Source organism: Orycteropus afer, unplaced genomic scaffold (assembly GCF_000298275.1).
Source record: "Orycteropus afer afer isolate SDZICR_OR568_19922 unplaced genomic scaffold, OryAfe1.0 scaffold00263, whole genome shotgun sequence".
NCBI classification, from domain to species: Eukaryota; Metazoa; Chordata; class Mammalia; order Tubulidentata; family Orycteropodidae; genus Orycteropus; species Orycteropus afer.
Window position 1 is genome coordinate 2,839,749 of NW_006921850.1, and position 18,105 is coordinate 2,857,853.

Consider the following 18,105-nt stretch of genomic DNA (forward strand, 5'->3'; position numbering starts at 1 on the left):
TTTCATTTAATCTTCAGATAAACCTTAGGAGATAGGCACTCTCTTATTATCTTCATTTTCCACCAAAGAAGCTGGGAAAAGGACAGATAATGTGATTCCCCCAAGTTGCCAGCAAGGAAATGGAATGCACTACAAATCTGGGCATCCCACCTGGAGACCAGGCTCTTAGTGTATTCTCTGCAGTGCTAAAATGGAATTTACGGAACCAGAGCAAGTGCAAACCTTTGCTTCATTAAACTCAAAAAAACATATTCATTGCCGTCGAGTCGAATCTGACTCATATTGACCCGTCCTTGGGTTTCCAAGGCATATCTCTACAGAAGTAGATTGCCCAGTCTTTCTTCTGAGGAGTGGCTGGTGGATTTGAACTGCCAGCCTTCTGGTTAGCAGTCAAATGCCTTAGGCACTACGCCACCAGAGTTCCCACAGTTTATATTTCAAGTTAGGCATTCCTTATGGAGTGGGAGGTGTCATGAGTACATGGTGAAACATGTGATCCACTTGATTTTCCTGACAGAAGATAGTCTTTGAAGTGGATATCTACCATTGCCCTTCTCTTTGAGTTTCATCCAGTTTTCTATTGAAAAAACAAAACTATTGGTATTGATTTGATTCCAACTCATGGCAACCCCGTGTGTTACAGAGTAGAACTGCACCATAGGATTTTCTGTGTTGTAATCTTTACAGAAGCAGGATACCAGACCATTCTTAATGGGCACTGCTGAGTGGGTTCAACCTACCAGTCATTAGATTACTAGTGGAGTGCAAACCCTTTGCGGTCACCAAGGGACCAAATACTTTTCTGTTAGGACCTTACAGTTTTAAAAGCATTTGAGTAGCTCTTCTATGTATCTTTTTGTTCCATAATGCAAAATATTAAAGAACATGGGAAAGGCGGAGAGAGAAGGCAAATGTACTGCTGACTGAGAAGGTACAGGTAAAAGGATGGGTGCTACTCTCTCGGGAACAGCCTTAAACGCTCCTAATTTTAAGCTAATATTAGGCCAGGCATAGCATATATATATAACACCTCTAGTTCTTACAGTAGCCCTCTAAGCAATGAATTGTTCTGTCCATTTTTTAGGAAGAGAAAACACAAGGTCACAGTGGCTAAATAGCTTGCAGTGAGTACATACAGCTGGTAGGAGCGCTAGAATTTTAATCCAGGTAGGCCGGTATAAAAATGGCCTGGCAAAGTGTCTGACCAGGATACAGTCAATAGCCCAAGGCTGATTCCTATGAAGTGGACATGCTTCCACACTTCAACCTTTTAACAAATTCTAACACCAACTGTCCTTTCCACAGCACTTACTCTACTGGGGTTAATAATTCATTGCAATGGCCACATAGAACTCACAGACAATGCTCATGATTATGGGATTCATTAGTGAACCAACATGCTGCAATTCAGGTTTAAGAATGCTCAGGATTCAGCTCTTTGATCAGGGCAGCCTTTTCTCAGCTGTGCCTGCAGGTAGCTCTGTCTCTCTGGGCTTCGTTCCATCAGCCTGGCCTCTGCTCTGGTTGGGCAAATGTTACAAAGCTCTTTAGCTCTGCCAGTAAGTACCCAGAAGCACTCTACTCCACCAGCAAGCCTTGGCCCAAAGGTGCTCAGCTCTAACTCTGTGGATCAGCAAACCTAACTCCACCAACTGCCCAGGGGCACCCCTTTCTGCCAGTAAGCCTTCACTCAGTGGCACTGAGGTTTTGTGCTCTGTGGACCTTGAAGCCCGCTTTGCTGTCTTGTGCTGGTCTCTTGTTTCTGCTACCATCATTTCTCTACTGCTCCTTCTTGCCATCTCTCACCATCTCTGGTGTTATAGCTCTTTGTCTCCTGGATCTAGGGGTTCCCAGCACATGGACCTGGAGTCCAAAGATGTGCTCTGCCCCTGTCTCTTCTTGGCGGTAGTCATGTCTCCTTTCTGCTTTGGGATTGACTCTCTTTTAAGCCTAACAGGAGGGCAAAACTGACCCATCCCTTCATTATGGTTCTATATACCTTATTTGCATGGTCCCACCCACACAAGGATGTCAGGCACTTTATTTGTGTTATTAACAAGCTATCCAATCTCCTTGGTGGGTCACAAGCACCTTATTTGCATAGTACTACCTAATGTTTTGGTGAGAGTATTACAAGACTGTGGCTAGAAGGGCCATATAAATATTTCACTGCACTGCAACCAGCTTGTCAGTGATTTTAATAATGCTTTTTTAAAATAAAGCAACAAAAGTCCATATTTAGAGTCTAGCAAGTAAGGTGGTACTGCAGGAATTAGCATGGGGGCCTGGTGGAAACCTACTTTATTCCAGTCATACTCCTATCCAGCACCCATAGCCTGTTGGTATCACTGGGGCTCCCCTAGGAACTGCAGAGCATGTTATAACAGGACTCTGACTTATTTTGCTCTCATATATGTCCACCAGCTGATGAATTCACACCTCTGTAGACAAATGTAGGAGCTATGGTGGCTCTGGTAGCATAGTGCCTAAGGCACTTGACTGCTAACCAGAAGGCTGGTGGTTCAAACCCACCAGCCACTCCTCAGAAGGAAGGTTGGGCATTCCTACTTCCGTAGTGATACTGCCTCGGAAACCCAAGAAGGGGTCGCTATGAGTCGGGGCCGACTCGATGGCAAATAACAACAACAACAACAACAACAACAAGGTGGCATAGTGCCTGAAGCATTTGACTGCTAACCAGAATGCTGGTGGTACAAACCCTCCAGCCACTCTTTGGAAGGAAGACTGGGCAGTCTACTTCCATAGAGGTACTGCCTCGGAACTGCAGTGAGTTTGTTTTTTTTGGGTTTATAGATAAATGTAGAACATGGTCATCTTCCTTTTCCAGCTCAATAGACAGAGCACAGCCTCTGGTTTCAGATTGCCTAGGTTCGAGACATTACCCCCTCCTTGTTGTTGTTAGGTGCTGTTGAGTTGTCTCCAACTCATAATGACCCTGTGTCTAGCAGAATGAAACGCTGTCTGGTCATGTGCCAGCCCCACGATCTTTGCTATACTTGAGCCCATCATTATTGCCATGGTGTCAATCCGTCTTGTTGAGGGCCTTCCCCTTTTTCGTTGACCCTCCACTTTACCAAGCATGATATTCTTCTCTAGGGAATGGTCCCTTCTTAGAATATGACCAAAGTAGGTGAGACAAAGTCTCACTTTAATGTTGGGCAAATAATTTGTTCTTTTAGTGGCTTTGATATCTTATCTTTAAATGAGCATCGTTCTTCTTATTACTTAAGTAACCATTAAAAATAAATAAATCTCAGTCTAGTTCATTTCAATAAATGTTACCTTATTTATCACTCTTACTAGGAATATCTTACCTCCACTCCAAATTTCCATGAGGAAATTACCTTTAAACCCTCATGGCCTCCTTCTCTAAGAAAATTTGAAAAGAATAAATTGGGCCCTTTGGCCTCTTGTGGAGTCTCTGATAACAGAAAGGTTATACACTTGCCTGATAACAGAAATGTTGGAAGTTCCAGTCTATCTAGGGGCACCTAGAAGAAAGGTTTTGTGATCTACTTCCAAAAAATCGGCCATTGAAAACCCTGTGGAGCACAGTTTTACTCTGACACACATGGAGTCATCATGAGTCCGAGCTGACTTAATGACAGCTGGTTTGGTTTGTCTCTTGGGAAATAACCTGCCTTAAATCTCACCTGGACAGGTCTGCTTACTCCAGGGGCTCAGTTACCGTATTCAATGGCTCTTATACTGAGCCTTGTTCTCCAAATCACTAATAAAATCACTAATAAAGTGTTTTGTTCTCTATCTTCTGACTCTCTTGCTTCTCAGTTTGCATAAGACTTTAATATGGAAGAGATGTGCTGCGTAATTGACTTCCTCAGTACTCTATATACTCACTATTTTTCTCTTGATTTCTCATAGAGCCCTATAATTTTAGAGTGAAAGAGATTTTTAAAATGACATAAGTTTATTTCACCATCTCAAATCTGAGTCTGCCTATTGAGTGGCCATTCAGCACTTGCTTGCACACTTGTGATGATGAGGCATTTGTTCTCTCCAGAGGCATCTGGCCCAGCGCGTCTGGGAATTCTTGGTTGGGCTAGAATTGCTCCAGTGTGACCAGGCTCCTGAAGAGGATTTTGATGTGGTTGTATTAGGCTCTCAGACCTTCCTGCCCTTGGTGTGAAATGTCTGTTTTGGTTTTCTGTGGGAGAGATCATTGGCCTGTGGTCTGTCTCTGACTAGTGGCTCTTTCCAGGTGAATTCTTTTAGACAATTCATTTTCCAGTAAGTAGGTGGAATTGGCTAGGGAGCAAGTATTCCATGTGACTCTAGTGTCTTATCCTGAGAAATTCTCTTATCACCTCATTGTGCCTGCTGCATCCTGAGGACATTACAGCATGTGGCTTGTCTTAGAAGAGGCAGAGGCATGATCTTTGATGCATGTTTATTAACCTCCTGACATTAGGGTCCAGGAGAAGGCTGGGTCCATGGTGACTCCTTTAGGCCACCTCCTAGAAGCTGAGCATGGTGCGTACTCAGAAAAGAAATCTGTCAGTGAATTCTACCTTCAATGCCAAAGATGCTTGAGTGATGGCTTCAAACACTCACCTCAGATATACTTGCCAAGTGGAGCCAGACTGAATTGAGATCACCTCAGTTATGTGGTTTGTCCTCAACTTCAAGCAACTTGTAGAAGGGCCAGCAAATGTTAAGGAACGAAGCCTCTTAGTAATCTTTATAAAGAAGTAACAGCTTTCCTGAAATATAACAATCCAAAAACCAAACCTATTGATGTCAAGTCCCTGCCAACTCATGACAACCCCATATATTACAGGGTAGACTGCTCCATAGGTGTACTTGGCTGTAATGTTAATGGAAAAAAATTGCCAGGCCTTTCTTCCTTGGCACCACTGGATGGGTTCAAACCGCCAGCCTGTCAGACGCCGATAGCAAACTGGTTATTGAAATATAATTTACATAAAAGTCACCCTTCAAGTGTTAATTTAGTGGTTTTTAGTACATTCACAGAGTCGTGCCACCATCCCCATAATCAATTTTAGAACATTTTCATCACCCCAAATAGAAACCCCTTCCCATTAGCAGTCACTGCCCCCAATCCCCTAGAAACCACTTATCTCCTTCCTGTCTCTATGGATTTGCCTGTCCCAGGCTTTTCATAAAAGTAGAATCATACAGTAAGTGGCTTTTGTGTCTAGCTTCTTTCACTTAACATAAGATTTTCAAGGTTTATCCATGTTGTGATATGTATCATTACTTTTTACGGCCTGATAATGCATTGTATCTATGCATTCCTCAGTTGATGGACATTTGGGTTGGTTTCCACTTTTTAGCAATTAAGAATTATATTGCTATGGATATCCTGTAGGAGCTCTGGTGGTGTAGTGGGTAAGGCATTTGGCTACTAACCAGAAGGTCGGTGGTTCAAACCCACCAGCTTCTTCTCTGTGGGAGGAAGATGAGGCAATCTATTAATGTAAAGATTTACATTAATCTCGGAAACCCAAGGGGGGTCACTGTGAGTCAGAATTGATTTGATGACAGTAAGCTTATTTCTTTTTTTTTGAATATCCTGTACAAGTTTTTTATTTGTGGGCAAATATTTTTCATTCTTTCAGGTGTATACCTGGGAGTGGAATCAGTGTCACGTGTCCTTCAAAACCTTTTAAATGACTTTTTCTAATTTGCTGTTCTTGGCTACATATTCCTACTCTTTGAGTTTATACTTGCTTCCTCCATGCTAAATATTGTCTGTGACTTGATGTAAAGTCATCTCATCTGGGACCCAGTTAAAAATTCTTTATAGAAATAATTGAAAATTATTCAAGTGAGAATAAATGGAATCATAAGAATATCTATTATATAGAGTTTCCTTATGAGATTCTATTTGCTTTTGTTCTTTTCTTTACCAAGTTTCTACTTGAAGATTTACAAAGACTTTTTTCTTCTTTTCCAGAATCGCAATGAGATAAAAAATGGCACTATTCTTCGATTAACCACATCTCCAGTAAGTTGATACTAGTTTATAGCTTTCTAACAAACTCTTTGTCTTCCAATTCCACTGTTTTTAGTTATAGGATATGAATTTTTGAGATTGATGTTGATGCAAAACAAAAAGTGTCTGGACTGTCCTCACTTGCAGATTCTTGATTTATATGAATATCTCTTCTTATATTTTCCATTACAGAAGAGGAAGACTGATAAGAGCAGGTTATTTGACTGTGAAACCTATAAAGTTAGGGTTTGGCAGTCATCTCAACAATTTTCATGTTTTAGATAGGATAATTCAGCTGAGTGGATTCATTTTACCTATCTGCCCACACATCCACTCGAGCAAATTCAAACAACAAAGAAAGCAAACAAAGTTAGACAGCCTGTTACTTCTTTATATAGCGAGAGAGCAAACATATGTAAGAGAAAGTGTATATGAGAAAGAGAGTGTGTGAGAGAGACAGAAAGGTAGAGGGACAGAAGAGGGAGACTGGAGAGAGAGAGATGGAGAAAGTATCAGTTTAAACACTTTTTAAATCTTTGTTCAGTTATTAAGGAGCTCTGGTGGCATAGTGCCTAAGGCATTTGACTGCTAACTAGAAGGCTGTTGGTTCAAACCCACCAGCGACTCCACAGAAGGAAGACTGGGCAGTCTACTTCCATAAAGATTTATCACCTTGGAAACTCAAAGGGAGTTGTTATGAGTCGGAATCCACTTGATGGCAGTGAGTTTGGTTTCGAATTTGGTCAGCTATTATGCAAATTCATAGAAATACAGCTTAAGAAATATTTGTTGCTTAAACTCTTTATTGACAGTGGATTCTAGATAAAATACTATAAAGTCATCCAATAAAAGCTGCTAAACAAGATGGTACAATACATTTAGACTCCTGTAGCTGACTGTGTCATTTGTCTACATTCTTCTTAACTTGCTTGCAGATACTTTGGATAGTAACATTAGCATGTTTAAGCTACATTGTTTCATGGTGCATTTTATTGCTTTTCTAAAACATAGTCTGCATAAAATACACCAAGTGTTACTATTTTCACTTTGCGTATGTGATGAAAACTGTGTCTAACCATCATTTTCATTTTCCGCTGAAGTCTTATTATAGGCTAAAAATAAATTAAAAATTGAGAAAAGCATCTGGCTACAATTAAATTGCGGGTACTGTAACCACCATAAATTCTTCTTATTGCAAATTACATTAGAGAGGCTTAAAAAGTCTTAAACATTTTACCCAATAACATATTGAACCTAAACACAGTGATGAGCTCAATAGAATGCATTGTTGATTGTCTTTTGATGTTTCCTTTTCCACTTCATGGAAATTATAATTTATACTCATTTTTCAGTGACTATATGATGAGCTAGCTGACTTGTTTTTGTTTGACTTAGCATTGGTCTTCTTACTGTTGTCAGCATGAATTAATGTTAATTTGACCTTTAGAGACTATGTTTCATATGGTTCTTATAGTTTGTATTTATCTTGCTAAAATTACTCATTTGCTTACTGAGCAGAAAGAACACACCTTGACTTTAATTTCCTCTTAGAATTAGACATGCTCAGCTTTTTTTTTAAATCTAGGCCTTCTCTAAGCCAATGAAGGGATCCATTCTCTTTTTTATTGCCATGTGTTCAGGAACAAAATTTCCCCAATGGAAGTCACTCCCTGAAAAAAGGTTAAATGTTTGGCATGATACAGTTATTCAGCATCCTGAAAATGAATATACTAATACTGTAGGTTACTTGGCATCAGGGACAGTGGTGTTTGAATTCTTCAGGTAGTTACCCCCACATTTCCAGCATGGCTCAATGGAAAGATGCTAAGCCAGTGTGGAAGCCAATAGTACAAGATGGAGAGTCTGTGTATAAGATAGTCATTTACATTTTCTACAGAGCAGTGGTCCCCAAACCCAAATCAGTTGTGGAGCTTTAAAAATACTGATGTCTGGGCCTTTACATTATCTGCAATGAGGTTTTAGGAATCTGCATTTTAAGTGAACTCCTAGTGGTTTGACTGTAGCCATCGGGTGAAGAATTGGGAATTACTCTATAAGCAAGATAGTTTGGATCTGTAGACTTTATTTGTGGTCCAGTAGATTGCTTTTTAGTTTTTTGTGTTTAACTGAAAAAATATGGGTTAGCTCATGCTAATAACTCTTGGGCTTTTTATGTACACAATAAATACATGTTTTAAAACTCACTCTCTGTCAAATTTGCCAGGAAGTGTTAAGAGTGCCATAAAGAAACCCAGCAAATGGCGTATCCTAGCTTTTAAAGTCCTCTTTTTACCCCCACTCCACTCTTTCTGAAGCTAAATAAGAACATCCACATCAGTACATCTATGTGCATGCACACAAGCACAGACTTATTTTTAAGATAACGTGCAGCTGTGCAGAGTTTTATCTTCCCCTTATCAAAGGTGGTGTTTTTGTTGGTTGATGAATTTATTTTTTGTCTTCCTTTACTACTACAATATTTTGGATTATTACTAGTGAAATAGGGCATTGATAAGGATTTCAACAGCAACCTTACGTTGTTGTTTTTGTGAAAGCCCTGGCATTCAGCTGATGGCCCCACCCACTGTGTTGTACATCCTTAGATGATCTCTTTAGTGGTCTTTTAAAACATGTTGCCTGGAGGTAGCCAAACTGCAGTGGTTGGAGGGCATAGACTCAACACAAGATTGCCCTCACTTCTGATGCTAGATACAAGTCTAGAGGTTCCTAAAATCACCCTCAGATAATTTGCTAGAAAGACTTACATAACTCTCCAAAAGCTGTTTTACTCGCTGTTATAGTTTATTACAGGGAAAGAATACAGGTTAAGATCAGCCAAAGGAAAAGACACATAGAACAGGGTCTGGGAGATTTCCATGTAGGACGCTTCCATTGTTCTCTCCCTGTGCAGTCAGTGCATGCTACCCTCATAGCATTGATGTGTGATAGTACATACACAGTATCATCAATGTGGGAAGTACACTTGAGCTTTTTTGCCCAAAGATTTTTATTAGGGAACCATTATGTAGAAATGATTGATTGATTGATCTCAGCCTTCAGGCTGACTGAAAGCATGTAACCCAAACTCTCACTCCAAATCATGTGGTTGATCTTTTGGCATGGCCAGCCCCTACCGTAAAACATTTGGGTATGGCCAGGCCATCCTGAGTTCTAGTGTGACTGACTGCCATGCTAAACAAACATACTCCTATTAAGTGTGACATACATTACTTCCCACAATCTCACGGCAAAGATTGGACCTCCATTTGGGCAAGGCCAAATTCTTTACTACACCTGGATCATTCATATGTTGCATCTTTTTTTTTTTTTTGTAGGGATTTGGGGAAAGATTTACAGAGTAAATTCACTTTTCATACAGCAGTTCACATATACTTTGTCTCATGTCATTGACCAAAATTTACAATGCAGCAGCTCCCCTCCCACTTCCTCCCCATAGTTACCTCCTCCCAGTGTCCATCCCTTCATACTCTTCGAGAGGCCCATTTTCTGCCAACCCTGTATATGATCTTGGATACACTCTCCATTTAGACATACATAATTGTTTAGCTTGTTCACCCATCTATCCGTCCCTATACCCATATTTGCTTTCATTAACAACTCAGTATTGTATTTACAAAGGGGTTCATATTTGTTGTTTGTAATGCCCATGTAACTCTCTCTGTCTTTCTCATCCTCAATGCTGCCATATTGGTCACTCACATTTGGTACATTGCCCTTCTCTTCACCCAAATCAATATTTATCTCTATCTATCTAACAGCATTCCCTCCCCTTCCCTCCCACCCCTGGTAACCAACAAAGAAAATGTCCTCCAATATATAAACATTTCCTTAACATTTACAATAACGGACTAATACAATATTTGTCCTTTTGTGACTGACTTATTTCGCTCAGCATAATGTCCTCCAAGTTCATCCACGTTATGCGGTGTTCTGCAGATTCTACATTATTCTTTAGCGTTGCATAGTATTCCATTGTGTGAATGTACCAAAGTTTGGTTATCCATTCCTCAGTTGTTGGACATCTAGGTTGTTTCCAAGTTTTGGCTATTGTAAATAGTGCTGCGATGAACATCGGCGTGCATATATCTGTTCTTGTTATGGCTCTCACTTCTTTAGGGTATATACCTAGTAATGGGATGGCTGGGTCAAATGGTATTTGTATTTCCAACTTTTGAAGGAATCGCCATACTGCTTTCCACAATGGTTGTACCATTTTACAGTCCCACCAGCAGTGTATGAGAGTCCCAATCTCTCCACAACCTCGCCAGCATTTGTTATTTTCTGTCTTGTTGAACTTTGCTACTAGTGCTGGAGCAAGATGGTATCTCATTGTTGTTTTGATTTGCATCTCTCTAATAGCTAATGATCGTGAGCATTTCTTCATATGTTTGTTGGCCGCTTGAATATCCTCCTTGGTGAAGTGTCTGTTCATGTCTTCTGCCCATTTTTTAATTGGATTGTTTGTCTTTTTGTTATTGAGGTGTTGGAGTGTTCTATAAATTCTAGAGATAAGTCCCTTGTCAGATATGTTATTACCAAATATTTTTTCCCAATCTGTAGGTTCTCTTTTGACTCTTTTGGAGAAGTCTTTGGAAGCACATAAACATTTAATTTTTAGAAGGTCCCAATCATCTGGCTTCTCTTCTGCTGTTGGTGCATTTTGAATTATGCTTGGTAGTCTATTTATACCAACTATTAGGGCCCTTAAGTTTGAGCCTAAATTTTCCTTGAGAAACTGTATAGTTCTAGGTTTCACATTTAAGTCTTTGATCCATCTGGAGTTTGTTTTTGTGTGTGGTGTGAGGTACATATCTTGTTTCATTTTTCTGCAAATGGATCTCCAGTTTTGCCAGCACCATTTATTAAACAAACATTCTCTTCCCCACTTAATGGATTTGGGGCCTTTGTCAAAGATCAGCTGACTATAGGTTGATGGATATGGAAAAAATGATCACTAACTTTATATGGAAAGGAAAGAGACCTCGGATAAGCAAAGCACTACTGAAGAAGAAAAACAAAGTAGGAGGTCTCACATTGCCGGATCTCAAAACCTACTATACAGCCACAGTAGTCAAAACTGCCTGGTATTGGTTCAATGACAGATACATAGACCAATGGAATAGAATTGAGAACCCAGGTATAGATCCATATGTTGCATCTTTATCCATCTCATTCGTGTCATGAGAATATAGTCAGAAGTGTGCCAGGAGAATGTGAGCAAATATGTGTGGCTTTGGAACAATTCAAGGGTTGGATAGCTTCAGATTGTGCAGCTGAGAAATATTTCCTCTGCCTGTCATGGTAATAATAGCTGTAGAAATTGAATCTGAGGACACATATTGGATGCAGTAGATTTAAAAATATTTTTTTGGCTACTGTTCCTATCAGAAGAAGCTTGGATTGACACACCATTGTTTTTGTGTTCCTGAAAGTTTTGTCTAAAAATGTCCTTATAATGAATACGTTTATGGTCTTGGAGTGAAGACAGCTACTCTAGGTAGTACACAAAACCCAAACATTGTATATAAAAGACTGATAAATTGGACTACCAAAACATAAAATCCCCACACACCTTTGCTTGGAAAGAATGCCATGAATAAAGTAAAAAATAGTAAACTGCAAAAAACCAGTTGACAACATTTGTGATAGATAGATAGATAGATAGATAAATAATAAAGCAAACCCATTGTCTTCATGTAGATTATGACTCATAGCGACCCTGGAGGACTGAATAGAACTGCTCCATAGGGTTTCCAAGGCTGCAAATGTCTGCAGAAGCAGACTAACTCATCTTTCTCCTTCTAAGTGGCTGATGGGTTCAAGCCACCGACATTTGGTTCACAGCTGAGTGCTTAACCACTGCACCACCAGAGCTCATTGTGTGATAAATAGTTGTTGTTAATAATTTAGTCCTCTGTGATAAATAGAGGACTAACTTATTTAATTTTCAGGATTCCCAGACTTTATCTCTCATACTCTGGTGATGTTGTTAGAAAGGACCAGTCCCTGGAGAAAGATGTCATGCTTGCTGAAGTACAGGGTCAATGAAAAATGGGAAGACCCTCAATGAGATGGATTGACACAGTGGCTACAGTGATGGACTTGAGCATAGCAAAGATTGTGAGGATGTGCACAGGACTTGACAGTGTTTCGTTCTGTTGTACATAGGGTCATTCTGAGTCATAACTATGAATAAACAAACAGCCCTCCCCCCCAAAAAAAAGAAATATGGATATATATGTAAACAAGGAAGTCAAAGAGAAAATAAATAAATAAATAAAACTCCACAGATGCCTAATATACATATGAAATTGATCTCAACTACTCTCTTAAAAAGTTTCAAATCTATATTTCTAGATAATCAGAGTGTGAGAAAAATTTCCTATGGGCCCCTGAGTATAAAATAATACAACCTCTTTTGAGGGCATAGTGCCTAAGGCATTTGACTGCTAACCAGAAGGCCGGCGGTTCAAACCCACCAGCCACTCTTGGAAGGAATGTTGGGCAATCTACTTCTGTAGTGATACCGCCTTGTAAGCCTAAGGAGGGGTCGCTATGAGTTGGATCCGACTCGAGGGCAGTGTGTTTGGTTTTTGGTTTAGTTAAATTTAAAAGATCCCTATGTGATGCAAATGGTTTGTCTTGGACTATTAACCTAAAGGTTGACAGTTCTGACCCACCTAGCAGCACTGGAGAAGAAAGGCCTCCCATCTGCTTCAGGAAAGATTACAGCCTGGAAAACCCTATGGAGCAGTTCTACTCTGTTGCTCTGGGTTGCTATGAGTCGAAAATTCATTTGATGGCACTTAACAACAACAAATAAATATACAAATAAAAAATACCATAAAGTCAATACCATATACAGAAGGTTAATCATAATGTCTCATGCTGAAATCATTTCAGTAGTCCAAACCATTATATATATTGTTGTTGTTGTTATGTGCCGTTGAGTCGGACCCGACTCACAGTGACCCCTCCTTGGGTTTCCGAGGCAGTATCACTACGGAAGTAGGATTGCCCAACCTTCCTTCCGAGGAGTGGCTGGTGGGTTTGAACCGCCACCCTTGTGGTTAGCAGTCAAGTGTCGTAGCCACTATGCTACCAGAGCTCCCCATTATGTGTGTATGTATGTGTGTGTGTGTGTGTGTGTGTGTAGTGATTTGGGTGAAAATTTACAGACCAAATTCACTTTTCATACTGCAGTTCACATACACTTTATCTCATGACATTGACCACAATTTACCCCAATGCAACAGCTCCCCTCCCACTTCCTCTCAATAGTTACCTCTTCCTTGTGTCCATCCCTCTGTGCACTCCTGCTCCCTGAGCTGTCTCCCTGTGCATAGTAAACAGCCCTTGTTTCTCCTATGACTGTCCTCTCCAAGGAGTTTATTTACCTCAGGTAAATGTTCAACTCATATGTCTGTCTTTTGTTTGGCTGGAAGCCACAGGTGTGGGTTCAGTTCCAGGCTTGAAGGGCAGCTAGGGGCATAGTCTCAGTGGTTCCACCAGGTTCTATTGGACCAGCAAACCTGGTCCCCTCTCTTTTTTTTTCTTCTCCAAATGATTTTGAGTTTTGTTCCACATTGTTCTCCCTCTCTATCAAGGATCTTCTACATAGATCCCCTTCCAAGTGGTTGACAGTGATAGCCAGGCACCATCTAGTTCTTCTGGTCTCATAGTCGTATAGACTGCAGATCGGATGGTGTACCAGTCTCTAGGACTAATTGTTTCCATGAATTTTTGGTTTTCTTCATTCTTCTTTGCTCCAGACGAGTAGAGACCCATCGTTGCATCTAGATGGCAGCTTGTAAGCTTTTAAGATCCCAGTCGCTACTCGCCAAAGTAGGAGGTGGATCAGTGTTTTGTGCAGTATGTTATGCCAACTGAGCTTGATGTCCCCTGCGACTATGGTCCCGAGCCTACAGATTCAACTACTCAGTCCCTCTGGGTAGCTGACTGTGACCAAGCAGTGACTACAACCTTGCATCTTGTCAGCTCTACTATATACTTGGGAATTCAGATCATACACATAAACTTATAGGATCATTGTCTGCCAACCCTGTACATGTTCTTGGGTACACTTGCCACTTCATAGACATACCTACTAGTTCAGCCTGTCCACCCATCTATCCACCCATATACCCATGTTTTCCTTCACTGACAATGCAGTACTTTATGTGCAAGAAAGGTTCATCTTTGTTGTCTGTACCTCCCATGTACCTCTCTATGTCTTTCTCTTACTCAATGCCACCATATTGATCACTCACATTTGGTACATTGCCCTTCTTTTCACCCAAATCAATACTTATCTCTGTCTATCTAACAGTGTTCCCTACCCTCCCCTCTCACCCCTGGTAACCAGCAAAAAAAATTTCCTTCCATAGATAAACCTTTCCTTGACTTTTACAATAATGGACTAATACAATATTTGTCTTTTTATGATTGACTTATTTCACATAGCATAATGTCCTCCAAGTTCATCATGTTATGTGGTGTTTTGCAGATTCTACGTTATTCTTTAGCATTACATAGTATTCCATTGTGTGTATGCACCATAGTTTGGTTATCCATTCCTCAGGTGATGGACACCTAGGTTGTTTCCATCTTTTTGCTTTTGTAAATAGTGCTGCGATGAACATGGGTGTGCATATGTCTGTTCTTGTCATGGCTCTCACTTCTTTAGGATATATACCTAGTAATGGAATGTCTGGGTCAAATGTAAATGATTAGATTTTTAAGAACCCTTTTACCTATAGTCTGAATTGCTTTTGCCCCTTACTCCTTATCTTGCCCTCTGTGGACAGTATAAATGAAACTGTTCATTAACAATATCTATTGTTGCTTTGTCAGCTGTAAGCATAATCCTCCCTTCCTGTATTTTCTTGTTTAGGAAATCAGTATTAGAAGTTTCTAAGTCAGAGGGCCTGGTCACATTGATTTTTGGTACTTGTTATACTGGCAGTAAGAAAAATGATACTATTTCAGTTGCTCTGTGGATTCAAGTTAGCAGAGATCCTTAACAATAAGATTTACTAATAAATAACAATGTTTTGAATCAATTTTTCTCTATTGGCCTGAGAAACTCATAACGAAATTATAAAATGGCTTAAATTCCATTTCTCACCATTGCTCTATGAGGCCTAACTCTAGGGAGAAAGGACCAATGAAGAATTTTAGGCAGAGGAGTGATGCCATCAGTCTGGCTGCTACCTGAGAACAGATTGCAGGGGTAGCAGCAGACTGAGTAGGAATTTATTACCAGGAGTCCCTGGGGGGCACAGACGGTTACATGCTTGGTCTGGCGATCTACCTGTGAAAAATCACAACCATTGAGAACCCTGTGCAACACAGTTTTACCCTGACACACATGAGATGCCATGAATTGGAATCAACTTGATAGCCACAGGTAGTCCAGGCAGAAGCTGAAGATGGTTTGGACTACCTGTGTTGTGGGCATGTGAAGGTTTGAAGACATGTTTTGGAGGGCAAGTTTCCCTGACTTCCTGAGGGATTGGGTATGGTGCACCTTGAGGGAGGACGCTAGGATCATCCTGTTTTTTTTTTTTTCCCAGCAAGGTAAAGAGTGGTGCTATTTACAGGAATAGACGATGTGGGCAAGGGAAACTGAAGCATTTGAAACACTTAGTAGATGTCAACTAGGCAGTTTGGTATACTTGGGGGCAGCCAGTAGAAACATAGGTTTGTCAATTATCACCATATGAATGGTGTTTAAAGTTGTGGATGGTGCAAGCTGTTAACACCCTTGGGTGTTAAACCAAAGTTTGAAGGCATCTCCACAGAGACATCTTGCAAGAAAGACCTAGTGATCTACTTCATAAAGACCGCAGCCATGAAACCCCTACGTGCAGTTCTACTTTGGCATACATGATGTCACCATGAGTCAGAGTGCACTCTATGGCCATTGGAAAAACTTGGGGCTGGATGAGGTCACCACAGGGAAAATAGAAAAGAAGGGCTCAGCTCAGATTTAGAGGAAGAGTCTTCCAAGAAGCCTAGAGAAGTACTTAGAACCTAAGTACTCCCTCAAGGAGGAGGGAGTACTTAGGTATGTGCAAGACTGCTGTGAAGATGAGGAAGACTGGATGTGGAACGTGACCCCAGGATCTGCCACACAGAGGTTATCGACAGCATCATGGAGACACTTTTAGTGTGGGGAGGAGTTGGAAACAAAGTGAAGTGGGAAGAAGAGAGACTATGAGGTAAAGTGAAGACAGTGACTTTAGACCATTTTTCATTACAGAACTTTTGCTGAGAATTTTTGTTGTTGTTGTTGTTTGCCGTCGAGTCGGCCCCGACTCATAGCGACCCCTCCTTGGGTTTCCGAGGCAGTATCACTATGGAAGTAGGATTGCCCAACCTTCCTTCCGAGGAGTGGCCGGTGGGTTTGAACCGCCAGCCTTCTGGTCAGCAGTCAAATGCCTTAGGCACTATGCTACCAGAGCTCCCTTTGCTGAGAATAGGAGTAGTGAAATGAGGTAATAGCTGGAGGGAATTGGGTCAGTGGATATTTATAGATTCTTGTTTGTTTGTTTTTAAGAAAGTAACTTCTACAGACTGTTACTAGAAATGATCTAGTGCAGAGACAACCCCATGGTAAAGAAGAAAAGTGGCTACTTTTGAAGTACAGTACTTGACAAGGGAAGAAGGAAAGGGATCCAGAGTATAAGGGAAGGATTTGATGTTGATAGGAAACAGGACAATTGATCTATATAGTATTGGAGGATGGCAGAGTGTGTGGGTAGAGATGCTGGTGAACTGGTGCTCTTAGAATCAGGAAGATAAAGAAATTCTTGACTGATTTTTTAGATTTCCTTCGTAAAATATGCGGCAAGATAATCACTGTAGGGGAAGCAGGTAAAGAGATAGAGGAGGTTTAAGAAGAGAAGAAAGAATATGAAGGAGCAGTTTTGGAAGATGCAAACATTTCAGGAAAATGTAGGAAGATTGATGGGGCATGTTGAGTACCCATTTGAAAATTTCTGTGAAACTTGACAATGTAGGACTTTTTTTTTGAACACTTTATTGTGATTTGGGTGAAATTTTAGAAACCCAAGGACTTTTTATACTACTTCTTCACTGGCATAATAGACCTGGAATTATGTTGGATGTAGTACTTTCCAAAACAGGTGGTAAATACTTGACACTTACACTACCAGTATGGTCCCTGGATGGTACAAATGGTTTGCATTCCTAAGGCATTTGACTGCTAACCAGAAGGCTGGTGGTTCAAACCCATCCACCACTCCTCGGAAGGAAGGTTGGGCAATCCACTTCCATAGAGAGACCGCCTCGGAAACCCAGGGAGGGGTTACTGTGAGTCAGATCTGACTCGACGGCAGTGTGTTTGGTTTGATTTTTGGTACTAAAGAGAAGTTTGGCGGTTTGAAGCCTCCCAGTGCACTGCAGAAGAAAAGCCTGGCAATATGCATCCATAAAGATTGTAGCCGTGATAACCTTACAGCGCAGTTCTATTCTGTAACATGTGGGGTCATCATGAGCAGAATCTACTACAGAGCAGTGAGTTTTTATATACCAGTACTCTTTCCTGTGCCCCCTGCTAACCCCTTACAGGGCTGTTTCCCTCTGGGGAAACGTCAATTGAGGTCATACACAGCCATAGGGAGTTATTTGAGTTTGTCAAAGTGAATGTTGTTTTTTTATTCTTATATAGAGAAAATATAACTTACTATCTGATACAGTAGCCCACACAACTACTAGACTCCTTTCATTTGTGCCAATTACTTGGAAAAAGCAAAACTACGGCTATTTTATTTTTTAATAATGTTAATTTTTCCTCCTGAATATAAGAATATTGCAGAATCCTTAGGGAAAATTTGAAAAATGTGGCTTGCTACATAGAAAATAATGCATAATATTTACAATTCATAAATAACCACAGATCTTATTTTGACTTGTTACCTTTGGTAATTTTTATATAAATACATGTGGAGCTCTGGTAGCACAGTACCTAAGGCACTTGACTGCTAACCAGAAGGCTAGTGGTTCAAACCCACCAGCCACTCCTCGGAAGGAAGATGGGGCAATCTACTTCTGTAGTGATA

At 40.6% G+C, this 18,105-nt stretch overlaps 1 protein-coding gene across 1 annotated transcript in view; it reads left to right on the forward strand.

Moving 5' to 3' along the window:
* ELMO1 (engulfment and cell motility 1) overlaps positions 1-18,105 on the forward strand; it is a 679,198-nt gene that overhangs the window by 91,806 nt on the left and 569,287 nt on the right. The window contains exon 4 of the mRNA XM_007950092.1: positions 5,960-6,010. Within this exon, the coding sequence (XP_007948283.1) occupies positions 5,960-6,010 (51 nt within the window). The remainder of the gene's footprint in view (positions 1-5,959; positions 6,011-18,105) is intronic.